Source organism: Nannobrachium achirus (assembly GCF_963921795.1).
Source record: "Nannobrachium achirus genome assembly, chromosome: 1".
NCBI classification, from domain to species: Eukaryota; Metazoa; Chordata; class Actinopteri; order Myctophiformes; family Myctophidae; genus Nannobrachium; species Nannobrachium achirus.
Window position 1 is genome coordinate 54774551 of NC_137810.1, and position 27804 is coordinate 54802354.

Here is a 27804-nt window from a genome sequence, read left to right on the forward strand (position 1 = left end):
TTGACTATGAAACATATGCTTTGAAAAAATTGCATTTGGGTGAGTACCCCTGGTGATAAACGTGCATACATGTACTTTAAGTGTGCTCCAGTGTTTTACTTATAGTTTAATTGTAGTGTCCAGGTAAAATGCTTTGCATACTGAGTGGTTGGTTGGGTCTGCGTATCAAACATAACTCCAAATAACTTCTAAGTATCTGTTTTGCTGAGAGAGGAGAGGACAAAAGAATAACAGAATAGAATAATGTTGCCGTGTATGAGAAGACACGAGCACTCCTCAAATCATTCCCTACGTAGACATGTGACTCAAAGCACAAACTCTAAAATATGATCCATTACTCCAACAAACTCTAAATCAGGGGTCTTCAACATTTTCAGGCCAAGGACCCCTTAGTTGAGAGAGAGATGAAGCAGGGACCCCCACAACCTGTTCATAGATTTCCATATAGTTTCATATTTTGACAGCACAATCATCAGCGTATTTTGGATTCATGTTAATTTGTGTTTTCAGATATTTAACCACTTGAACCATCAATACTTAAACTTGACCTTTCACTCTGTACTTAGTCTGCTCATTTTCCCCTCTGCACCAAATCTCTTTTGCTGAAAATAGCCGATCTACAAGCTCACAACGCCTCGCAGCGCGAGGCGTTGTGAGCTTGTAGATCGGTTATTTTTGGCTACAGTTCTTTACAGAATATGGACACTAGGGTTCAAGTGGTTAATAATTTAAAGCTATACTGTGTAAGTTGCTCAACTAGTGGTCAGTAGCGGTAGAGCAAACCGCGGTCGAGTCTGCTTTTCGCCGCGGACCGGGCCTTCAGACCACCGCGTCCGCCTCGCCTCTCCGAGACACATCCGTAGAGGTCTTCCGTGTCCCTCTACGAGCAGCGGTTGGGGAGCTACATGCTAGACTCCTAGACCAGTGTAAACACTGCAGTGTACTTCCTGAAGGGCTCGGCAGTGTATGATCTGGGCTGTGATTGGCCGGTAGGGAGACACGTGTACAGAATGATGCATATGACGTAATTTTGCCGGGAAAAACAGCCCCGGTCACGGCCACCAGGGCTCAGTAGAACACATATAAAGAAAAGGCTTTGGGAGCTGAAATTAACAGAGTGGGTGTTCTAAAACTTTAGCGATTTAATAATTAGGACAACTTTAAGATTTATTTTATTAAAAAAGTTACATAGTATAACTTTAAAAAAAACTTCTATCACACAAAGATTTGGAGGACCCCCTGTAGTATCTCTGAGGACCCCCTAGGGGTCCCGGACCCTCTGTTGAAGACCCATGCTCTAAAGGCTAAATCCTCCTACTGTAGTTTTAGAAGAGCTGATTTCTGACCAAGGTGCAACCTGCTCTAAGCACATGATAGATAGCACATTAACAATATATCACAGGAACAATCTATAAAATACAAAACATGAGAATAGATTAACCATATTTATTCAAACATGAGGAGTTGCTGTACTGGGGGGCGTGTGGCGTTGCGTGTGTGTGTGTGTGTGTGTGTGTGTGTGTGTGTGTGTGTGTTACAGTTCTATTAGACAGTCTGTGCCGGGGTACTCTGGGAGGTTCAGGTCGTACTTCTTCTGGATGTCGTAGGGCAAGAAGCGTCCAGCCAAGAAATGTTTCCCGGAGAAGCTAGCGGCACACTTCTTGGGTGCCGTGAGTGAGATGAGAACATCAGGGTTTATCCCTTCATCGTGATCGGTCAGTTCTACGTCCCATCCTGGGACAGGAAATTGAGAGGCAGAGAGAGAGAGAGAGAGAGAGAGAGAGAGAGATTGAGAGAGAGAGAGAGAGAGGGAGAGAGAGAGAGAGAGAGAGAGAGAGAGAGAGAGTGAGTGTGTGAGAGAGACAAAGGGAGGAACACTAACAAACACTAAACAGAAGAAACTGAATACTTTTTATTTGTGTTTGTATTTTATTTTCCGTACACTTGGTTGATAGGGTCAATTTGAGACCTGTATTGTATGAGTTTCATATATGACTTCTGACCTACACTTTTCATGTCAAAGGTTTATTTAATGTCAAAGTTATACTATCTAAGAACTGCAGTCTGCCAGTCTCTGCCTCTCCCTCCATCTTTGCAACAACGATGACCTTGTGTTGCATTCGACCAAAGCAACAGTGATATGGGATTATTGAAGGGACTGAAGTTAAGTATGACATCAACAACTCTCTGGATATGAAGATATGAACTCTGTTGCCACGATATTTGGATACATGACACGTGACAAACTATTGCCCCGATTTGGATTTTACACATGAAGATATCAACGAGAAAAACATGTGTGACCTCACCTTGGTCACTACTGTACGGTCATCTTGTTATTGTCATAATATTGTAAACATCCTTGAGAGAATACTGTTTAAAATCTATGTCCATTTCTGTGAGTGTCAGTTGGAACCTGCAGATCGCTCCTTATTGCATCTGTAAATCTGTACCTTGTCTGTTCCATCGCATACAGTGGTTCTCTCATCAGAAATGGCTGTCTCTGAGTCTTATTTATTTATGGTTTAAGGTCCATATTTATTTGTATAAAATCATTGATGTTTAACAGATGAGACGCCTGCTGGAGAAGACGGATTCCAGCAGCAGAGATGTAGTGCTTGTGATATAAGACCCGGGCCAGATCACAGGCCAAATGGATGTTCTACAACAGATTACATGAGTTCCTGATGTAGAACCAAGTTGGCTAAGGAAAAATGACACTGAGGTGCTGGTGACAGCTACAAATTACTTTTGTGTGTGTGTGTGCTCACACTTATGGTAATGTAGTTGAGGTGGGATGAGCTCACACTACGCTTACTGCAGCGTAAGATTTTCCCTCGCTTGTGCTTCCAGACATTACAATATCTGTGCAACATTGCTTGCGAGTTGCTTGACACCTATTCGTCATGTAGTGTCACTGAACCCTAAGCCAATAAATGATGTCATGGAGTGAGAACATTTACCTGAGGGCACATCCACACTGGCAATGGGGATCTTGATCTGCTTGAGGGTGACCAATATACCCCAGTAGGGCTCCTTAATGTTGTCATGGTCTGTCTCTGGACCCAGGATGGCGTCAACCACAACATGGTAGGCATCGTTAATCAACCCAACCTGAAGACAGAAGCCAACCTTGTCAATATTATGTGAAGAGTATTCAGTTCAGTTCAGTTTATTTCTCAGCACTTTTGGACACTTGAATACAAGTACATGATGTCTGTGTTATCAAAGCATCTAGAACAAGGCATGGTTTCAAAGTAAAGACAAAAAATCCAAAGCACAGGTTGTGAAGTCCAAAATTGGCATAACAAAGTGACCACGGTGCCAAAAAAAGGGAATAGGGAGAAGCAAGTCTGGTTTGCCAATACAAAAAGTGGTACTTTAATAATAGTCTTTGGTGAACATCTCATCCAGTATTTTCAGAACTCAATCATATATATTTCAGAAAATGCGAAGCCGAACACTGATGGTGATCTTTGGGTAAATTGTCTTAGAATAGAACAATCTTGTATTGTCTTAGAATAGAACACTTAATTGTGATGGCAGACGACCAGAGATCTCTGTCAACTGAAACATGGTGATTTGTAAATTCAATTATGGGCTAAAACTGGGTGGAAACAATTAGGAGTTAAAGGGGAATTGTGTGGTTTATTTCATTACATGGGCTCTTATTTCATATCATTTAGGCCACAAACATACAAGTTTTGAAAATATTTGGAATTGGCCACTTTCACTTCCAAACGGCTTCACTTTTGAGGGGTCAAAAGAGTAAGAGTGTTATTTGTCTGAAAACGTTATTCAGTTGTCTCTGGGTTTATTTATCGCACTGACTTTCAATGAAGTGGTTTTATATTTCGTCACTGTTGGGCAGAAAACTCGTATCTCCAAGTTTCAAATTTGTATGTTTTTTCGTAAATCAAAGCACTACTTCATCGTACAAAAGTGTCGCACAAAATTAGTGAAAATAGGAGATCTACAAGCACACAAAGCCTCACGGTGCGAGTCATTGTGGTGCTTGTAGATCGGCTATTTTCACTAGTTTAATAATACAAACAGGTTTTGGACACAAGATTTAATGTTTTCAGACGATAATGTTTTCAGACAAATAACAAATCGTTGTTGCCGGGTAGAAACCCGACAACAAAGATTTGTTATTGTCTGAAAACATCATTCCCGTTGTCTCTGGGTTTATTTATCGCACTGACTTCCAATGAAGTGGTTTTATATTTGCTGGAATGGGCCCGGGGATTGTTTTTGATTGATTGATTGAGTTATACAATAATGCTAAAAGGATAACATAAAAAGTCCTGAGGGCTTGTTTCCATTGTGGTCCTACAGTATGCTTTCAATTCATCAAGACATATTAAGACCTACCCAGTACTATACAAGAAATCATCAATACTAGGAGCAATGAGTATTTTACAGAAAAACAGTGATTTCTTTTGGCAAGCTAGAAAACTTGTCTAGGTCCAGTTGCAAATTGCAGACAGGTGCTCTTTTATGTATTGGGCAGAATAGTCTGCTACTTGGCTACAACTTCTCAGTAGTAGCGTTTGCCACTCTTTCTAGAATCACGTCAGAATATTCATTGATTTAGATTTCAAGGAATTAGCATTTGATTATAATCAATGGAAGTTTTATTTTTTATTGTTTTATTCTTTTTATTTTTTTTGCCAGCTCCAACACGGAGAGGAGCGGTTACAACAAACAGAGTGCGTAGACAGTTCTGTACATTGTTGTTTGTCACATATAGTGTTGTGTATAGTTTAATACAAAGAAGACAAATAGGACAATGGTTCATTTAGGAGTAGCACATTTCTAAATTGTACGCAATACTAGAAACATGAAGAGTGGGATATGGTGGGATGGATGGATATCACATCCGAATTGCAGTAATCAACCATCTGTGTACATTAGGGCTATCAGCCCAGTATCTGTGTCTGTTCAAATTCAAACCAGTCCACATGTCCAATATCACCAAAAACAATGGCCGTTTCACAATAACTGTACTTGTGTTCCTGTGGGAATGTCATCAGTTGCAGCCTAGTTAAGTACTGTCCCAATTCAAAAGTTTGCATCTAGCCAAATTCAGTCTCTGGACCCTTCAAATCCAGCCCAACTTGATCTGCCAACTTTATTGATTGGGAGGTGAGAGGTCACCAGAAGTAATGACGGAGGAGAAAATGCTATGTTTTAGGTGAGAATTCATTATTTGTTTAGACATCAAATATGTGGTCGATTTATCAAGATAGGGCTAATACTTAAATATTTGAGGAGAGATTGTGAGCAGTGAGATCCTGCTGTTTTGATTGAGCGCAGTGAACTGCTGTTGGCGTTCACGTGACCTAAATAAAGTACAAGTCTGTTGCAAATTGGAAAGATGCATTATGGTCTCCTGAAGTCTCCCCGAGTAAAACTTGACAAGTACATTCATCTCCAGGATGCAAGTCCATTCTTTATGTTCTTGGCATTGATAAATGGCCAATGTCACTGACCATTCCAAAGCGGCTATATTGCTCTTACATCACACTCCGGGAGGTGGGCAAACCCATGGGGTGACAGTACTTGTGAATATGGTGTTGAACAGGGACGTGCAGAGAATGTTAGAGAGGCAGGGGATAAAATGCCTAAAGGCCTTTTGGTGGAAATATTGAAAATAGCAGACCTCCAAGCTCACAACGCGCCGCGCTGTGACGCACTGTGAGTTTGGAGCATAATCAAGTGAATACTGGAGATGTGGTTTAACGATATGGAATTCAAGTATGTAATGGAAAGAGTGCATTTGCATTTCTTTCATAAAAAAACAGCATTCATGGTCTGGAGAGGGCACTTTTTACAGACAGATAAAAGTACAGGGGCTCAAGCCTGTTGCAAATTGGAAAGACATAGATATCATCGTTGTCGGGTGGAAACCTCGTATCTTCAAGTTTCAAATTTGTCTGTTCTTTCGCAAAGTAAAGCCCTGCTTCATCATACAAGGCCGTCGCATAAAAGTAGTGAAAACAGCAGATCTACAAGCTCACAACGCCTCGCGGTGCGAGGCGTTGTGTGCTTGTAGATCGGCTGTTTTCACTAGTTTAACTCATTTTTAAAATGATAAATGCTAAACGAACGGTTTTGGACATACAAGGTTTCCACCCGACAACGACGATATGTGTGCACGTGCCTGGTGTTGAAACTAATGCTGCTCACCTCTGTGGGGAGATAAGACAGGAAGGGGATATCCATCTTCTCACACTGAACTGTGAAGTCCTGATGGAGAGTGTTTAGGGAACGTTTAGGATAGTAGATGGTGGGCTCATACTCCTGCACGGACAGAAGAATAAGAGAAAGTCAGAGAGAGACAGACAAAGAGAGGTAAATGCCAAATGGGACAGAAAATATAAGCATTAAAACAATAACTATCATTCAACACTCGTGTTGTTATAGTTGTGGTGTGTGCCTGTGTGGACCCTTCCATTCACTTGAATTTAAACAATATCTTAAAGTGCTTGGTGTGGGTGGCCTTTTTAGCCTATATAGTACTTAGATAAATAGTATAATGCATCAAATTGTGATGGATTATTTTTTTTTGTTTTGGAACTGTTTGCCTACCACATGCCCAAAATAGGAACCCCAAGGGTGGTTACAAACAGAAAAGAAATACGAGCGGGAAAACATCAATATTGCAGTCAACTGTTGCAACAAGTGTTGACATGATTGACTGCATGTGAATGACGCATCGGTGCACCTTCAGACTGCAGTTCATGACACACGAACAAACTATTCACCCAGCCATTACCACATTACTGCGGTTCCCACCAGTCTCCTTGTTCACTGAGTTACACCGCTTATGAGCGGGATGCTGTGCAAGAGTGGAAATCCAGACACCTCTGGTCTGAGAGGCATGCGATGCTGAAAAACCATGTGACCACCAGCGATTCATGACCTCTGCATACAGAGGCACAGAGATAAATCTTTAAAAACTCAGTTTCCCTGTGAGTAGCTTTTGCGCGTTTGTGTGTGTGTGTGTGTGTGGTTGTGTGCTATTAGACTCACACTGGTTATTAGCAAGACAAAATGTGAATCCGTGATGCCTGAACCAAAGTCATGTGAAACACTGATTATGCTATAGATCGTTAAAGTAGATTCCATACTGATTGTCATATGAAATACAGTGGAGTAAAAAAAAATGTTTTGTATCATTGCTTTGGAGCCTTCTACTTGGGAGAAAAAAGCGAAACATACAGTATGTTGTTGATAGATCAGATTCATTTGTATGTGTCAATATGGTTAAAAGGGGAGGCTCTCTCCATTCCGACATGTCGCCACTCCGAAATGGACTTCTTATTGTCGGAGTGGCGACACTCCCCATGGGCCTAAGGTTTAGGGTAGGGGTAGAGATAGGGTTAGTGTCGGAATGGAGACATGTCGGAAAGGAGACATGTCGGAGTGGAGAGATGCACCCGGTTAAAAGCGCCTGTGCCTCTTGGAGCCAACTATTGTTTAGTTTTAGTTTTAGATTATTTGTTATGATTTTGCCATAGCCCCATTTAGAACCTCACCCTCCACAATTAGCTCCAAGATGAGGTCCTTCCTACAAGGCTCAATAGCGGCAGAGGTAGAACCGTCCACGTGCAGTGAATATATCACCTTTTTCGCAACATCGCATCCAAAAAGTAAAGACAGTCCTAGAACACCTACAGATGTTTGAGGTAGCGCGGGAAAGTGAAATGTTTATGAGGCCCGAGGGGGTTGAAAAACTGTTTAAATTGCTTATTTAGTCAGCCTGTGCCATGTTTTCCCATTCAACCCGGAAGAACCCCCCGACGGCATGTGCCAGTACTGCTCCCGACTCGGCTACAGTGGGAAAACATGTCCCAGGCTGACTAAATAAGTGATTTAAACAGTTTGTTATCGCGAAAGTAAACATTTTACTTTCCCTGTCTGGGACTATAACTTTACTGTTTGGTGAGATGTTGCAAAAAAGGTTATATTCACTGCATGTAGATCAATCAATCAATCAATCAATCAATCAATCAACAAACATATTTTGTCCCCTCGAGTTGTCTGCCACATGGTTTTGTTGTTGTAAACATTGTGCATACTGTAGTGTACATGTCACAAAAACTTTGGTTGCCCAGGAAACTAAGAATAGTAGGCGTAAACCCACACTATGTGTATAAAACTCTGTATCTCAGTTTAAACTTGAATAAACCCAAATATTAATTGTTTATGTATTCAGAATTCATATTCATATCTGGCAGACAGATATGGACCGTATTTACTAGAGAAAAACAAAACCATCTGTTGTTGATGTTGTTTTTTTAAACTGGCAGATGATGCAAACTAGTTTAATTAATGTCTAATATGAGATTTCTATCTTGCATTATCATTTAACCATAGGGCCCGGCTGACAAGATGAAACTCACATGAACTAGAAAACAATTAGGAACGATCCATTAAATGCTGGAGGTCTTAAGGAGGAAACGATCTGTCAGTCCAGACAGACTACTGGTTCCTCGGGGACGCTAAACCAATCAGTTCTCCACGGCCACTGGCCGCCATGACGTCATTTCCACGGTGCCCGCCAAAGAACTTAACCTATTTAGAACGGGTACACATTTTGTGTATCATTATTTTGTGCTTTAACTATTGAAAAACAGCAGATATACAAGCTCACAGCGCGGCACCGAGTGCCGCGCTGCGAGCTTGTAGATCTGCTATTTTTGAAAAATCATGAAAATTTGAACCTGATTCTATAAGTGTCTTTTGAATCCTTCTTAGGCCGCGCTCACACATGTGCGTCACGCATCATCATCTTATCGTCTGAGAATGGCCACTGGGGGCGCCGTACTAATGCATTGTCAATGGAAGGTTGTTTGGTTTTTTGTCGTTGCCGTGTCTCTAGCTCAACCACAGCCTGTACGCTCTTGAAGAGACACGGCAACGACAAAACACCAAACAACCTTGCATTGAGAATGCATTAGTACGGCGCCCCCAGTGGCCATTCTCAGACGATAAGATGATGATGCGTGACGCAGATGTCTGTACGGCGCCTTAAGGTTTTTTGGAAAAACCTATGTTTCTATGTCAGCAATCTGGCCAGCCATCGTCAAAGAAAAGGTCCTTTTCACTTAAATGGAGCTCAGTTAGTCTGTTCTTGAGAGACTACTATGTCAGTGGTTCTCAAACTTTTTCATGTGAAGGACCCCCAAAATGATATTTATTTGGCTACGGACCCCCATCTCAAAATATTTAGTTCCAGGGACCACCCAGAAGCAAACTTTGAGTTACAAACGTTCGCTTTGAAAATACACATATTCAAAGATTTGCACACATTTTCACAACTTTTTCCAAAAAATAGCAGATCTACAAGCTCGGAGCGCGGCACTCGGTGCCGCGCTGTGAGCTTGTATATCTGCTATTTTTCACTGGTTAAAGCATTCAAAACTTCTAAGCCTAAATGGGTTAAGAGCCAGCGGCCCGGGACGAACGGCATCCCCCCATGTCTGCCCCCCTCTGGACGGGTACTGGTGAGTCCTGCATGTGGGCCCTTGACCCGAGCAGCAGTTACATCATTGACCTGAGAGGAAGCGTTGTGGGGAGGTCTGTAGAGTCACCGAGCATGACGAGAGTAGAAACGAGCCTTTAGAGAGAAGCAAGTGCGGCTTCCAGAAAAGGTCAAGGGGTGTTCTGCTGTTGATGTTGAGGGCTAACATGGTTTCACTTCCGAAACGTTATTTTTTTTTTAATGCTGTGGCTCTGCAGGTGGCTAGCCGTCTATAAAAACGCCTGTGTGTGTGTGTGCGCGTGCGTGTACGTGTGTGGTGGGGGTTCCCCATATTTGTTAAGTATCTTATTTAACTTTCATTTTATTATGGAAGTCAAGGGGGCTCGGAATGATGGTTGATTGATTGATTTTATTTGGTGATATCACATAATTAAAAAGACAACAATTAGCACAGGATAAAAACACAATAAAGCCTGGCTCCTTTCCATTGCGGTCCTCTTCACAAATGAACTCGACATACAGTACAGTAACAAACAAAAAATACGAGAATGCATCAGACAGATGTAAATATAGACCACCAGAGATAGATCTACTATTTTCAAAAGATTTGTATACATTTGAAAACTTGAAATGGGACAATCTGCACAATGAGTAAATTTCTACTTTTGTTATTTAAGTGTATTTTGATACACTTAAATTATTTTTGTACTTTTACATTGCAGTATTGATACTTTTACTTACAGTAAAGGAGGTATAGTCAACTTTGTCATTGTAGGGCCGACACTTTGTTTACATCCTAGTCTAGTCTATAGACTAGAATGTAAACAAAGTGTCGGTCTGACAATGGCTAAAATGATTATTTTATCATTATTTTACGCTTTTTGTGGTCATTTTTTGAAAAGAAAGACATATATGAAGCTTATTTTTTTATACAATATTTTCGAAACGTTATTTTTATTTTAGTATCCGTTTTTCAAGAAAAAGTTGAGTAATGAATGTGAGTACTATTTCAACCACTGATGGAAAGTCACAATGGCTTTTTAAAAACATCCAGATAAATCTTTTGTATTTGTAAGGATTTATCATACCGTAGGTAGCATGGGAGGATTTATAAGCCATTTCAGCCTGGACTTACATTTGAATGGCACAACTAAAGTATAATTGTCCACGGGGTACCATGAGAGGAGTCCAACGCATCAGAATCACGTCCAGTCATTCAAACCTGAACAATAGACTGGAACTAATGTGCAAAGGAGGTTGTGATTCAGGATGAGCTCTAGCTTGGGAATAAGTGTGGGTGTTACGGAATGCAGTATCTTAGCTTCTTTGTGTACCTGGCAGTGGAGACAGAATGAGAGGACATTGCCAGATCCGTTTAGACCCACACTGGTGTCTGTGAACACAAACGGCTGGCAATGATGTGAGGATTGAGTTGGCCTGTAAGCCAGAGGCTAATCATTCATCTCTGTACTCACATTTACATGCTTTGAGTGTGTGTGTGTGTGTGTGTGTGTGTGTGTGTGTGTGTGTGTGTGTGTGTGCGTGCGTGCGTGCGTGCGTGCGTGCGTGCGTGCGTGCGTGCGTGCGTGCGTGCGTGCGTGTGTGTGTGTGTGCATGCATGCGGGCTTTTGCATTTTCCTGAAGTGCACCCTTCGCCTTGAATTCAAGCGTGCCTTTCTGCTTAACAGACATCACATCGCACCACAATGAAAAACACATATTATTACACAGGGAGAGGGCTTCCCAGTCCAAGATAAATACCATGCAGTTACCAGGGCCGGGTATATGGGCTACCTCATGCTAGCGGTGGGTCCCAAACCGCAGCATCTGACTACATCTGTTGATCTTATCTATCTGTGGCATGCCACCCCTTTAAACTGCCTCTAAACCACAACAGTCCATCTGTGGGGAGGGGAGAGGCACTGAAAAAAGGGAAAAGTAAGAAAGGCCAAGCGCAAACAAAGGAATAATGCAGTGTCCAATGATTCATAGCGCCGGATGATCTGTTTTCTTTGGATCAAAGTTACGGAGGAGCGCTTCATGCATTCCTGAAATGGCAGTGCAAGATATATCTCCCTCGGAGTTGACCCTAGGTCTACCGCTTGGCCCTGAGAGAGAAGAAGAGAGAGTGAGAGAGAGAGAGAGAGAGAGCTAGGAGGGAAAGAGAGGGGTAGAAAAGAGAGAACAATGAAGGAGAGCAGGAGAAGTGAGAAACTAGAAAGGTGAAATTCTGGGAAATTGCAGGTGTGGTTGAGTGGGCGAGGAATCCACAGGGAAATTAATTCCGTTTCACCATTTATATGACATATTGTGATGTCAAGTGAAGCATGACCAATCCTGGTCCTGTCTGATTGGACATTATATTTGTTATCATGTGAATGAATATATTGCAGTACAAGAGTGTGTGTGTCTGACGGACCGTATAGAGAAACGTAAGTTGGTTGCACGGACACTACTGAACATGCAACATGTGACTGGAGGAGCTATAATAAACAACAACCTCTGTAGTTTAAGGACAGTGTCAAGAGTGACTCATAACCTGCACAATATTGTCCAAGATATCTGGCCTTACAACCCAGATAACTTCAGTTAAAAGGTTAACAAAAAAATAGGTCCACTTTAGCTGGCATAAAAGTTCTCCGACCAAGAACAATAGCGTGTTGCCTCTAGCAACAACACTACGAAAGAGAGACACTGAGACAAAAAGAGCAAAGAATGGCCTGACTAAACTTTTGAATCCCCGTGTGTGTGTGTGTGTGTGTGTGTGTGTGTGTGTGTGTGTGTGTGTGTGTGTGTGTGAGATAGATAGAGAGAGACAGACGGCTGGAGAGCGAGACACCAAAGACGTCCATATTGGACAGCTTCAACTGGCTCCATCAAGGTGGTTTTAATCAGAGCTGTTGATGCCTCATAAATCCAGCACCTCAGACACACATGGTACATTATATAGATCACTTCATAACGTTCAAGTCCCAAGCCCGAAAAACCCCAAACACACATGCAACATTTCCACTCCAATACATAAAGACATAAAGACAGGCGGATCCCACCGCACATCCAACTTAAACTGAAAAAGGAAGCATTTTAAGTCGGAGAACTGTTATGCATTATTTTGAAATGGACGATTCTTTCTTCTTCTCCCCAAGCGAGCCCATTCATTCCCTCAGGAGCACCCACTTACAGCATGTGGTCCGAAGAAGGGACGATGTGGGCATGACATCATAGCATCTACAGTATCACGGTTGCCAACTGTAAAAGCCAGACGGCCTTAACGAGAATAACAACGGTATAACATCATGGTTGTCCCGGTGCCCTGACACAGAAGGTAATAGGGGAAAATAAAAACAATAATAAGATAATGGGAGGGTACTTACAGGGGCTGAGCTGAGGTCATGCAAAACACAGAGGGCCTGTTTAGTTATAGGGGATCCCCCTGTTAGTTAGATGTGAATTAGAGATCTACAAGCACACAACACACTGCATGCATGCAATGCATGGAGATAAGCTATTTTCACCCTGTGTGTAACGCAGGGGTCTTCAACGTTTTCAGGCCAAGGACCCCTTAGCTAAGAGGGAGATGAAGCATGTTGTATAAAATTGTGTTGCAGATTTTCATCGATTTCAAAGATAGATTAGACTTGTTTGACAGCACTGTCGTCAGTCTATGTTGGATTCGTGTTAATGTGTTTTATCAGACATTTAACCACTTAAATCGTCGATAGTTTGTAAACTTGACATATCACTCGGTACTTGGCCTGCTCTTTTTTTTAACCTCTACACCAAACCTATTTGCCGAAAATAGCCGATCTACAAGCTCTCAACGCCTCGCAGCACGTAGATCTGCTAATTTTGGCTAAAGTTCTCCTCAGAATATTATTATTTTTGGCTAAAGTTCTCCTCAGAATAGGTATGCAAGGGTATCAGTTGTTAATCTAAAAGAATTATCCAATAACACAAAGATTTGGCGGACCCCCTGTAGTAACTCTGAGCTGAGGACCCCCTATGTGTCCTGGACCCCTGTTGAAGACCCCTGGTGTAATGTACAGTATAAAGTGCGTTACAGTAATAAAGTAGAAGAGCGTGGTCCACTGAGCACAGATCTCGCACATCGCTTTTGGCTCTGCGTTGTTTAGAGGCTCCTCGATGTGTGATTCAAACCTGTCCCCTCGTCTGATTAAAGCGTTAAGCGGACGGTTGTAGCGCCACCCCAAAATGTGAAGTAGAGGTTCTTCCTATGAGGATTGTGCTGTGCGCGCAAAGTTTCATGCCGATCGGTCCAGCGGTGTCAGAGAGACCTAACTGAGGCGGCGTCCATACAAAAACAAATTTGGGTGATTCCGCACTATAGTTCTTTATCATTTAGACCTTTCTGCCACACAGAGCCGGCATCTTGGGTGCCCGAAGACGCACATCTTCGAAACCCGCTCCCAGAGTGAATCAATCTGAAGACAGCGCCGTCGCGTCTCCGTATGTACAGCCGAATACCCATAATTCCTGAAACTATGACGTTGCAGCACAACCTCTCCCTAACAGGCATTCGCCAAGCCCCCCTCCCCTCCCAACAACAACATCAAACATGTTGCGTTTGTGCTACTGAGTGCGAGAGGGCTTTTACTGGAAAAGTGTACTCCTCCCTCCCACACTACCTCCGTCAGCAACAAGTGGACATGATAAAAAGAAAGGCAAAATAATTACAACATTGCTCTCTTCTTCTCTCTTTTTGGTGCTTTGTGGCAGCTTTACAGCACCACTCAGAGGCCTGGCATATATACCAGTGGTTTTGGTGCGTTCTGGAGACGGACTTGCCGTTCTCAGTGGTTTCATGTAGACACTTGCATTATTTTCTTGAGACGATTCCGTCTGTACAGTAAACGTTCTGGAAACGACTCAGTCTATCATCCTTGTGTATATGGGGCCTGAGGCAGATTCTACAAACGCCTCCTAAAACACCTTCTGAAAAATGTTGTAGCAGGTTTGTAGCAGCAAACCTGGTACAAACCGGTGGTCCAAAGCCCCAGATCCGACCGCTATGCCCATATATGGTCATGTGCAATACAGAATATGGGACCAACCGACTTGCGACTTCAAACTCGGCATGAACATCGGCCAGGACTCGAGGGAGTGCGGTTCCTGCCACCGAGTCGTTCGGGTGTGCGGTTGTCCAGAACCGTCAATCCGACCGAAACTGTATTGCATATTGACATAGGTATATGGATATCCATGTGTCTATCTGCTACTGAGGCAACATCCGAAATGACAAATGTGTTCCTGGCATTAAAGGTATACACCAAGTCTACTAGGTTACAAGAGGTCAACAGAAAGACAAACACACACACACATGGACAGGAGCGAAAACATAATCCCCCGGCCGTGACAGAGGTAATAAATCAGGCCTAATAGGGATGTAGTTCACATGGCTGTATGTGTGGTCCATGTTAGGGATCCAGTGCTGTGTTGTGTTTCACTGTGATTCTGATCTCAGGTGGTAGTTTTCAATTCCATCATAACAGTTATAACACATTTCATATGCAGTGAAATTGTATAATCATGATTTCCCAGTGCTACATGTACTGTGCGCTACGGCTGAGATGTTTTTGGTCAAAAGTTGTGGGTGAATCCCACTGCTAATGCTGTGATGTGTTTTAAAAGCAATAACACACAAAAGGCTATTATGATACTGTATATCGTGATTATACCGGGAGTCGAATCACGATACAGCCTGCTTTGTATTATTACTTCATGTGGAACTTTGCCAATATTTAATGTGAGTGCAATTGTTCTACCGACAGGACATGTGGAAATCTGACATAACACTTTGTTCTGTCAAGTGCACAAATCACTCTTTACACTTTACACTCAACAATGCTTTTTGATGAGTTGCACTTGCAAATAGGAAGGTGTCAATTTTCCAGCACAAGCACTGGAAACTAATAACTGTGGGACCCGCAATGTCAGATCTCCAACAGTCTTCCTCACAATAGAACAATAGGATATATAATTCACAACCAGTAAGACGCCCTTTAAACCAGTGTGGTTTGCAAACCACACTGGTTATCATGAGACTGACACAATATATTAATATATGGGCAATTGGGCATTCCCAGATATGGGCTTAATATAGATGACATCAGGAATCTCCATATATGACAAGGACAGAATTATTTTGCAAGTGTTGTTGCTGTGACACGAGTCACACTTGCAAATGAATTCTGTCTTGGCCATATATGGAGCGTGGCATGAGGCGTGAGCGTGACTGACTGACTGACTGACTGACTGACTGGCGCACATGAGCTGCAGGTTTTCATAGTAAATGCGACCTACGGTCACAATAAATACAGACAAAGTTGCCCATTAACAATAATAACAAAACTGGGCGACCTGAAGCAGGTTGCCCACTGTAATTATGCAGATATCATCCTGACTGCTATCATGATAGGTAGACAGGTTCTGATGAGGGGTTGGAATAAGGCGGGGAGTCCCTCTTTCCAAGAGAGGAGAGATTGGCAGGGTTGCTGCTTATGAGGAAATGATTTACAGGAGGACTGATAGAATGGATAAATACTTCCGCAAATGGGGAGGCTATAACAGTATAATGTATATTGCCAATAGGACTTGAGGCGTGGTAGTGGCGCAATATACTGTTGTATTATGTATGTGGCTGTTACCCGGGATTGTTTGACATTGTTTGGTATTGTATTTTGTTTTTGTTTGTTTTATGGTTGCTGTGTACGTTGTTTCGTTTGTTGTCAATGCGAAAAACATTGAGTCATAAAAAAAAAAACAATAACAACGAAAAAGGACTTGTCTCTTGCCCATTAAAAGAATGTCATTACGTAACTTACAAATATGCGCAGGTATCGCGCGCACACCAAGCCAATAGAGCCATTCTGGTCTGGACCACACACCACCAACACTGTGGGCTGTTTCTTCCCCATGGAGCTGAGAGGGTAGGCCTGCAGGGAGAGAGATGGAGAGAGGTGAGAGGAAGCTTGCGATTGGTTGAAAGGTTCAATTAGAGAGAGAGAGAGAGAGAGAGAGAGAGAGAGAGAGAGAGAGAGAGAGAGAGAGATATATAGAGAGAGGGTGAGTGAGAGAGGCCTACTGGAGAAATAGAGAGAAGAGAATCAGACAGGGCAAGGCAATAAGATATAAGATTTGTAGCTCAGCTATCTTTGCAATTTTTATGACCTCTGACTTCAAAGTTTAAATCTACCTATGAAGGTGGATTCTGCTTTTTAAAGCGAATGGAGTGGTTTCTTGCCATTTGTGGGTTTCTACAAAAATACGCTCCAAATTTCTCCTTAAAATTTGAAAGAAAAACCCAGGGGAAAACAGGGAAAGAAACCTGTGGAAAATAATGAACTTGCAGGACATTTTCAGGAAAAGAGCAGCAAATAATGAAGACTTGAAATGGCACATCTGTATTGTATATAGTATGTATAGTATATGTATACCCAGTGGTGTAAGTAAGTACATTTACTTAAGTACTGTACTTACGTACACTTTTGAGTTATTTGTACTTTACATGAGTAATTCCAATTTCCAATTCTTTACTTTACTTTACTTTTACTCCACTACATCTCGGATCCAAATATTGTACTTTTACTCCACTATAATTATTTGAAAACTTTAGTTACTAGTTACATTATAGATCTCTATTATTATTATTATAAAAGATACATTAACAACTTCAGCCCTATATACCTTTCGGCCATTTGAAAATAGCTAATCTACAAGCTCACAATGCGTCGCGATTGAGTACTTTTTTCCACCACTGTGTAGTGTGTGTATACCTGCTGAGACACACACTGTTTAGTTTTAGTTTAGTTTATTAGCACATCATATAAAACATGTAACATTATATACATGGGAACAAAATACAGTGCGAGGAAAGGAAGAAGCCATCAGGCTTATTTGGAATCCTTCCCTTATTGGAAGAGTTAATAAAATTACAGATTTAAAAGTTCAATAACAATACAGTAGAAAACCACAAAAGGGGCAGCTGTGCAATGAAGATAATAACACAGAAACTGCACAAAAGAACAAAAGACAAGAGAAAAAGAAGGGAAAAAAAACATAAAGAAAACACATCAGTAAACTAAATCATGTTGACTACAGTTAGGACGAAATAAGATATAGCTTTAGATGTTTTTTGAATACTGGCAAGGATATTGATAACTTCAGTGAAGCATCTAGACAGTTCCACAAATGAGGGCCTCTAAATTTGATCCCTTTGCCTTGTGGGGTAGGAGTGAATGTCAGAAGTTAACTGAAAAAAATTATGAAAAGAAAATGGAATGTCTTGTTTGCATGTTTTAAATTTAAACATAAACAAACAGGTTTGTAGAATATTTACTTTGTCAATAGGCAATAATGAATATTTAATGAAGAGAGGAGCAGATGGCTCATATCTATTTGACTGAGAAATCATTCTCACAAACCTTTTTTGAATGATCAGAATTTGTGTTAAGAATGATGGACATGTTGCAGCCCAAACAATATTACAGTAACTAATATGTGGGAAAATTAAGCTATAATAAAGCGTTAAATGGGACGAAGGAAGAACAAATGGACAGATTTTTCTCAATATACCAAGCATCTTCATCGACTTCTTGCATACAGTATCAATCTGTTGTTTCCAGTTTAAGTTTTCATCTATAATGACACCCAAGAATTTTGTATATGGAACCTGGCAAATGTCTGAGCCATTGATTAAGATTCTAGATTTTTCATGGGGGAATATTTTGTTTATGTTGCTAAAAATCATGAAGTTGCATTTTTTGATATTAAGAGTAAGCGTGTTCAACTGAAACCATTTGTACACATCCAACAATTCATCATTAACATGTTTAACAAGGGTATTTAAATCACTGTGTGAGGCAATGAGATTAGTATCGTCTGCAAATAAAATAGGAAGAAACAATTTGCAATTCATGGCTAAGTCATTAATATAAATCAAAAACAATAAAGGACCAAGTATGGAGCCCTGAGGAACCCCGACTAAGATTTTCAACTTCTCAGATAAACAACCATTTATGGACACATATTGTTCCCTGTCAACTAGATAGTTAGAAAACCACTTAAGAGCAACATCCTGAACTCCATATCTATTAAGTTTAGAAACAAGAATTTTATGATTTACAGTATCGAAAGCTTTAGTTAAATCCAAGAAAACACCAAGAACAAATTTCTCATCATCCAGAGCTGAAGAGATATTGTTGACAAGCTGTAACAGAGCCAGTTCAGTTGAGTATTTTTTGCGAAAACCATATTGATGGCAATAGAGGATGTTGTTCTTAAGTAAATGAGCGGAAATTCTTGAATAGATAAGTTTTTCCAAAATTTTAGAAAAACAGGGAAGAATAGATATGGGCCGATAATTGCCAAAATGATTAGTCCTGATTTATGCACCACTTTTGCTATTTTTAAATTTTGAGGAATAACACCAGACTCTAAAGATAAACAAAAAATATGAGTTAAGGGTTGGATAATATAATCAATAATTTCTTTAATAAAAATACTTCTAAACCCATCATGACCTTCAGCAGAATTTTTCACTGTGCATACCTGTTCAGGACTAGCGGTCACCCAGTCTGTGCCCATAGGGTATGCCAAGCTTAACAGGTCACAAAGGAACATGGCAACAGCTCCATTGTCTGCTCTGTCTATAAGACACGGTCCAATGTCTTTAAAATAGCCCTGGCAGCCATGGAAAAAATACCAGCGTAGCTGCCATGGGATGTTTCCGTATAAATAACACACTTTCCATCCATACTCTGCTGACTGAGCCACACAGGATACCGAAATGTCTCTCTTTTACTGGGCATGCATTCCCCTGTAAATCACCTTGCACCTTCTTAAATGAGACATATTCGCCTGCTGTCAGACTGTGTGTCTGTCTCTGTGTGTCTCTCTGTGTGTGTGTGTGTGTGTGTGTGTGTGTGTGTGTGTGTGTGTGTGTGTGTGTGTGTGTGTGTGTGTGTGTGTGTGTGTGTGTGTGTGTGTGTGTGTGTGTGTGTGTGTGTGTGTGTGTTTGTGTGTGTGTGTGTGTGTGTGTGTGTTTGCGTGAGCGGGTGTGTGGGGATGTGTGAGGGTGTGTGCATGCGTGTACATGTGTCTGTGTGTGCGGGCATGCGTACAGTCTTGCACATTAGATATGGGACGTTCGCGAACGAATCAAGTCTTACATTTGTACGGCTCTTTGAAATGAACGATGGGATCCGGTTCGCACTATTGGGAGACGTTCCTTTTTTTGATGAGGGGGAGTAAATTCTTTACTTTAAGTAAAAGTATCAATACTGCAATGTAGAAATAATGTTGGTCTGGAATTCAAAATGTTGAGTAAAAGTAAAAAAGTATTGGTATCAAAATGTACTTAAATTAGTACTCATTATGCAGAATGTCCCATTTCACAAGTTTTCCAATGAATAGAATGTAGAAAAATCGCTTGCAGATCGGCTATTTTCAAATGGTGGAAATATCTACAGTATATGGCCAGAATGTATATAGGGTTGAAGTGATTTGTAATTATAGTCAAAATCTACAAAGTAACTAAATAACTAAAGTAACTAATTAACTAAATAACTAAATGAGACAGTCTTTTGAACGGCTCTTTGAGAGGAACAGATCCCAGAGATCCGGCTCACTTCAAAGAGCCATAAATCCCATCTCTATTGCACATATGTACGTGAGGATGGGTGGGGTCACGACTGCCACTGTGGGCTACTAGTTTCATTTTCCATAAACGATTCAGAGCAGAAAAATGTGACTTGAATATAATGAATATACAATTTTGGAAGACTAGTGCCAATATCATTACTTGGCAGAGACTAGTTAACGCCATTAAAATGGTCTTCTTGTCACAATTGCTGTGTCTATTCCAAAATATCCCAGTGTTTATTGCCAAATCCTTCTTTACACAATTAGGCTCAAAAGGATCAGTAAGAAGCATTTCTATGAAGCTAAACTGTAAGGGATTTATATCAATGGGCTTTGAGGATTATGACTATAATCTATACCGGAAAGACGAATCCACAGCACCTCTAAATTGGCTATAATTAGAAAAGGAGGCCTGTCAGCCTTATTCGATGTACCGTAGCCGTCATTTTATTATCACCATATACCATTGAAAAATCCATGTATAATTCAAATGTAGTGATCCATAGTATTCTGCGAATCTAGAAAAAAATCAAATCACATTTAAAGTTATACCATGTAACTTTTTTTATAAAACAAATCTTAAAATTGTCCTAACTGTTAAATTGCTAAAGTTTTAGAACACCCACGCCGTGACAGGGGTGGGATTTCCCGGCAAAATTACGTCATCTGCATCATCTGTATCCGTTGTGTATACGTTGGCCAATCACATCGCCGATCATACACACATGATACACTACCAGCCAATTACAGGCGTATCTGCCGTATCTTCAGGAAGTAGCTTCCCTCAGCTACAGTTTTTACCATGGTGAAGGATTCTTAACCTCTTAATCTCCAAATCCTGGCCAGAAAATTACGTTCTACCCCTCCACGGATTTGTATCGTCGCGGTGGTTTGCGGCGCCGATGCGGTGGTCCGCGGCGGTGGTCCGCGACGACTCCGGGCGAAAAACGGCCGAAAAAAGCAATACCGCTACTGACCACTAGTTTAGCAACTCACACAGTATAGCTTTAAGTTGGCATTGGCACCCATTTCTTATGCATTACCTAATGCTATATCCTTTCTCCATCTACCGTAAGCTAGATAATCTTACAATAAATGTGAGAAATCTCTGTGAACGTGTGTGTATGTATGTGTATGTAATCCGCGTATCTCGAGGGCCGTTCGTCCCACTGGCTTCAGATTTGGCACACGCGTTCCCCCAGCGCCGCGGGAACTAATTTACAGTAGGGGGTGCTGTCACGCGCCCCTCGCGAAAATTTGGCGTTTTTTATCGGTTTTTATCATGTTTTATTCGGGTTTCCGCAGTCTATTTTTTAGCTAAATGTAACACAATCGGGAACGGCTTTCCTTACATCTCCACATGCACCATCCAGCAAGATATAGTCTGGATTTCTTGGTACCAACAGACAGTCAGACAACAAGTGCCAGTTTCATAAAATCATTCAGTTCCCAGAGCTTTTCAGTTAATCTACTTAGTTACTTTACACCACTGTCTGCAACAGCAAGCATGATGGTTCCCAAACTTTTTAGCCCGTGAACCAAGAGACATTACTACCCTTTACCAAACAAGTAGTGAAAATAGCAGATCTACAAGCTCACAACGAGTTGCTTCGCACTGCGTTGTGACCCATATACAACGTGTCCGCCGCATCGCCGTTTATATTCCTTTATGCCAGTATTGTTAGGCTATAATTCACCGAGTCCATGACGCATGTTACGCACGGAGAGACAGACGCTCAGACAAGTTAAAAGGGAAGTCCTTTGAAAGCCATTTCCTCTCTAAACAGTGCCCAGAAGCACATTTCAAAACAAGAGTCTTTCTTTTTTTTTTGTCTATACAATTGATCATTCAACACATGTTTATTTTGAAATTGTACTGGAAATAGAAGTAGCCAACAATAGCTCCTACTTCACGCCACTGATGTCAGAGCCTCTACTTGCCGATCGGCAATATTTTTCCCCCAACCCCCCTTTAGGGGGTGCGGTGGGGGGTGCGGTGGGACGTGGGGGAGGGGGTGCGGCTGCACCTCCAGCACCCCTACTTCCCTCGGGTATGCGCTCCCCGCCGCGGCGCGGAGTGCAGTCCCCGGAATAATGAAATGGTTAATTTTATCTCTATGCTCCTACTAAATATTCCAGGCCTGATATTTTACAAATATGATGAAATCATCAAAAACGTCCTAAAGTTAAAAAAAAATAAAGAAATATGATGATGATGATGATGAGAAACAGGCCCAGTTGATGCCTGGGGATAGAGCTGGCTGAAGTCTGCATGATGTAAGGATGTACACAGCAGATCCTTTTAATAGCTAATTACTGGTACAAGATGAATCCGGATTCTGACGGTATCTGAGGGGAAATTCACGAAGCACATAAAGTAAAATGTCATATATTCCTCACTTTGGAATAATCCTGAAATATGAATGAAAATATCATCTTGAAAATTAGGGGAAATTCACCACCAGGTTCTGTAATACGTTTCACTGTTTTACCGCTTCTTCAGCAGCCATCCCATCCCATCCCATCCCAACCCATCCCATCCCATCCCATCCCATCCCATCACAACAAATCAAGAATGTAATGAATGACGGTAATGTTGTGTCCGTCCGGCCTATTCCAACACTTCGGTCGTGTTGGAAGTCACCCATTATGCAGAAATATATAATGCATGCTACGGTGAAAGAAATAAAGTTAAAGTCATGTTTTCTAAATGCATATTTACTGTACAGTTTGTGGCGTCTACGTGGATCTCACCCATCATGGTGGTGATGACTAGCCCAAATACTGTATGGAGGGGCGGCATGTACGAGTGAGGTCAGATCAGACCTCTGCTCAGCATGTACTGTATAAGATTTGATAATATTTTTAATTAACTTAATTCCACAGAGACCAGATGATTTGGTGTAGTGTGTGTACACAGTTTTGTGAGAGGAGATAGAAAACAGGAAGATAATAAATACATTGTCCATTACCCAACAGAACCTAAACTCTGTCCCTATCACAGTCCATGTATAGATGCAGATTTGATGATGAACCGCCACTCCAGGAAGGAGTGGGTCTCAATCTTCCCAGACTAAGGTACGCTGTTCTGATTGTACATACTTCAGATCACAGAACCCTTCCAGCCAATCACCAGAATTGTAAACAGCCAGGAACAAGGAGACACAGATGAATCAAAATCTTTCAGTCATCAAACGTTTACCAAGACTTTAACTCAACCAGGAGAGGCGAAGACACATCAGCTGACATATAAGAAAACTAAAATCTGTAAACAGTGTGACAAGTTTCAGTAAGTTAGGTCACCTGAAGAATCATCAGCGTATCCACACTGGATAAAACCTTTTCACTGTAAAGAGTGTGACAAGAGTTTCAGTGAGTTAAATAACTTGAAGAGACAACAGCGTATCCACACTAACCCTAACCCAATCCACACAGGAGGAAAACCTTTTAATTGTAAAGTGTGTGACAAGAATTTCTGTCATTTAGGTCACCTTAAGTTTCACTAGCGTATCCACAATAGAGAAAAACCATTGTGGATACGCTAGTACAGTTTTTTACAGTGAAAAGTGAAAACCACCATTGAAGAAGAAAACGCATACCTGCATGGTATCACACACGACACACGTGCCTATCTCCTTATTGTTCAATTTGTCAGCGCTCTTTAACCGAGAGTAGAAGTATTCTTTAACTTTTGCTCTAACGTTTGGTGTTCCCCTGACGTTGGTGCCCAGTGCTGCAGCACCGTAAGTCCTTGCATTAAGCCTGCCCTGAATACATACATAAAGAAGTGTTGCTAGGTTGATAACAGAATAGGAAAAGCTTCAGAGTCATCAACAGACATTAACAGGGAGGCCATAGATATAGCTCTATGGGAAGAGTGAAGCGTGAGTCCAAAGCTCGATAATTTGATTCATGTCCCTGACAATGTATTGAGGTGTTCACTGTTCACCAATGACGTTTTTTTTTTTTCTTAGAATTTTTGCACATACAACAAACCCACATAAACAACAAGCAAAAAATAAAATGATATAACCATAAAGGCATATAACATAAGAAAAAAAAGGAAAACAAAAAGAACACAAAAACACACATATAATAAAATCATACAACAACTGTTCATTCAACGAGTTTACATTCATACCATGGTAATCATCATAGGCTCTTTCCTTGTTTCATGTGTCTTTTCCCACAACCACTGTCTCTGTGTGAGTTTTGTAAACTTTCTTTTTTTTTTTTTTTACTTTTTGAGTGATGTTATCCGGGTTGTATAAAGACCCGATATCTTGGACAATATAATGTCCAATCAGACAAGATTGCCTGGTCATGCTTCACTTGACATCACTTCAACCACACTTGGAGTGGAGCAATGGACCGTTCCCCCACCAAGAATAAATGAGCACAACAAGAGCCATGAAGAGCAATGAAGCCTAGAGAATAGCTGTTATCTCCATCATACCAGACAATTTATAACAATGGAACATAGATAGTTATGGCTATCGAGGACAGCAGAGAGATACTGTATGGGGAATGATGGACAGAGAGAGAAAGAGATCGAAAGATAGGGACAGGGAGAGAGAGAGAGGCATAGACAGAGAGAGAAAGCAGAAAGCAGAGACAGAAACAGGAAAGGAGAGATACAGTAGATGGAAACAAAGGAAGTACTGTATATAGAACAAGCAGAAACAGATGAAAAGGATGACAAACTGCATGTGTATGTCTAATAGGTCTCTGTGTGTCAATGGGCCTGGTGTACAAGATACACTACACCTTAACACATCGGATGCCCACGTGATCTCTGACGTCTAATTTGCTGGTGCCCATGGCAACGCGTCATTTTACCTACCGGCGAGAGTACTGGCGAGAAAAGTAATCCGAGTAAATGTAATCCGAGTATGTCCTGTTTATTTCGCGAAAATCTTTTCTTTCAGTCAGGACCGTTTTTTATCATTTCTAAGCCACAGTGTTTGTGTTACGGCATGTAGAAGAGGCTGCCGTTTTGAGAAAAAAATGAAAAAAGGAAGGGAATCCGGAGAAAACAGCACTTTTGTGCAGCCGGTAAACAGGAAGTCAACAAGCCACACAGCACGTCCGGGTGACGTAATTGCGCGCTGCATGTTGGGAAATGGAGTTGTTTCATCACCACGGTAGCCAAGTGCAGTAGCTACAGTACAGTATAGTTTACTGTACAACGCGTCAAACGCGTCGTTGGGCACTCGTAAAGATCAAAGAGATTGACGCGTAGACACCACGTGGGCACCCGATGTGTTAATATACCCAGTGCCGCCGCTACCATGACACGCATGACATGACGCACTGTGCATTGGGCATCATGCTGCCGAAGGGCACCAAAAAATTTGAAAACAAAGAAGGAAAAAAAAGAAAAAGAGCCAGGACAATCATCAGTAATTAACCAACTATTAAAAGACATTTAACTAGAAGCAGTGCTCTTCCGAGCACAGGTCTCCACCAGGCCACACAAATCGGCCTGTTATAGCGCCACCATGAGGCTGATTTAAAAAATGTGGGGCAGAGGTTCTGAATTAGCATCCAGGGAGTGTGTGTGCTCAGTTTGGCAGCGATCGGGCCAACGGCGCCGGAGATTAGCTGGTAACAACCAGGCCACACAAATCGGCCTGTTATAGCGCCACCATGAGGCTGATTTGAAAAATGTGGGGCAGAGGTTCTAGATTGGCATCCAGGGAGTGTGTGTGCTCAGTTTGGCAGCGATCGGGCCAACGGTGACTGAGATTAGCTGCTCACAAACTGCGAGGACGCACGGACGCACGCACGCACGGACGGACGGACGGACGGACGCACGGACGGACGGACGGACGGACGGACGGACGGACGGAGGGGAAAACATACTCTCCCTCAGCCTTCGGCTGGTGGAGACAACAAGTCATTAATAACTCCTTAACGGTTTGTGAATGATCTATTCTAAAACTATTTATAAGGAATTTGAATTCTAAAGTGCCACCACTCTTTTCAGTGGAACCCTGGTGTGTGTGTGTGTGTGTGTGTGTGTGTGTGTGTGTGTGTGTGTGTGTGTGTGTGTGTGTGTGTGTGTGTGTGTGTGTGTGTGTGTGTGTGTGCACCTTAATGTGAGACTGTTTAAGTGCTCATGTAACAGACAGTCTGTACTTGCTTGTTCCAAAGGGGGGAAAAGCTAATTATGACAGTCTATTATTAATGGCTACACCACCCAGGTATATCTGGGTAGTAACAAATTACAGACAGACCAAAACATGCACTCACGGGCACACGAACGTACGCACGCACGCACACACACACTCTCTCTTACTTCTGGGCTATCGTCTTTAAAGGACCATACCAGTGGTCTGGCATGTATAGCCCATTAAGTAGGACTCACGGTATACTTAACATTACTGCCGAGTGCCGACCATTTTTCAAAGTATACCGCCGTTTGTTCGATTTTGGAATAGTTACCACATTGTGTTATTTTTATGTCGTGGTCGTGGATGTAGGCCAAGGCCTCCAGTGCAGGGTTTTGTCAGTATTTGTGTCCCCTCAAAAGTAGACCAATCACAGCGCTCATGCTGCTAAGTGCATGATGTTATGAAAGAAAAGCACCTCTGGCCATGAAAGCCTGAAAAAAGGTGAAAGTGAAACCAAAGGAAAAATAAACCCCTTAGTTACAACAACATTGTTCTTGTGAAGTACTTTTGTTGCTATTGGTTTATAAAGATATTATTTGTAGTCTATTCAAAATGATTTGGCCAAATGAGCCATGATGACCATGACCACATTAGGATAGGATATGCACACAAGCAGCCAGCCTGTGTAGTGCGACTTTGCCACTTAACACTGCATTGTGATTTGTATGGTTTTGTTCAGAAATTGCACACATATTGTAACTTACTAGCAGCTAGATTGGACTGGGCCTTAATTAGACTTTTGGGTGTCTTTTGTAATGTACCTACTGTAGTTCAAATTCTCTGCTCACCCAGCTGATAATTCTGTCAGCATTGTGTTTGAAAATCAATCTTTTGTACAGGGACTATTTTGTCAAATCGATCCTCACTTTCAAGTTTAGAAAACACAGGTTCACTTTGCTGGGAAAAGAAAATCTTGGACCGAAGAGTGTGTTGCCTATTGCAATCACACTAATAATAATAATGTATACATTTTTACTGTGTTGGACTGCTTAGCCCTAGCAAGTCTCTGTAGAGTACATTTTCATATCATATTGAAAATATTGAATTCCTACTAAATTAAAAAATAATACTAATAAAATCTTGGGGAAATGGTCGGTAATTAACCTCGTGTCACCAGGCTTTCTCGGGGGAAAGCCTGGTGCTCATTTACTAAACAGGTTGCTTGATCCGGTCTAGACCGGATGGCATCCTAGACTGGATGGCCAGAGCTATAGAGAGATATATCCCCTTGAACAGCTCTGTGTGCAGAAGCGGCATCGATTTGTTTTGGTTCCCTGTTTGTTTCCCCATTTTAAATGCTAGAGGAGTGTAGTCTTGCCTCTTGTCGCTGCGAGTTGAACTAAACGATGAATTAAGGTGTAATGCTTTTCAGAAGTCGCGAGTGACGCCATTTTGTAGTCGAAGCGGACCTTTCAGACGACAATTTTCGTTTCGGAGAGACTATGGACAGGCCTTTAGCCTGGTGGTCAAACCTGG

At 41.6% G+C, this 27804-nt stretch overlaps 1 protein-coding gene across 1 annotated transcript in view; it reads right to left on the reverse strand.

Moving 5' to 3' along the window:
- Positions 1 to 1534: 1534 nt before the first annotated feature.
- The window catches only part of yjefn3 (YjeF N-terminal domain containing 3), a gene marked incomplete at both ends in the record, with an annotated part of 110469 nt that continues 84199 nt past the window's right edge, over positions 1535 to 27804 (reverse strand). The window contains 4 exons of the mRNA XM_080730709.1: positions 1535 to 1734; positions 2964 to 3114; positions 6193 to 6306; positions 16336 to 16446. Coding sequence (XP_080586835.1) covers positions 1535 to 1734; positions 2964 to 3114; positions 6193 to 6306; positions 16336 to 16446 — 576 coding nt within the window. The remainder of the gene's footprint in view (positions 1735 to 2963; positions 3115 to 6192; positions 6307 to 16335; positions 16447 to 27804) is intronic.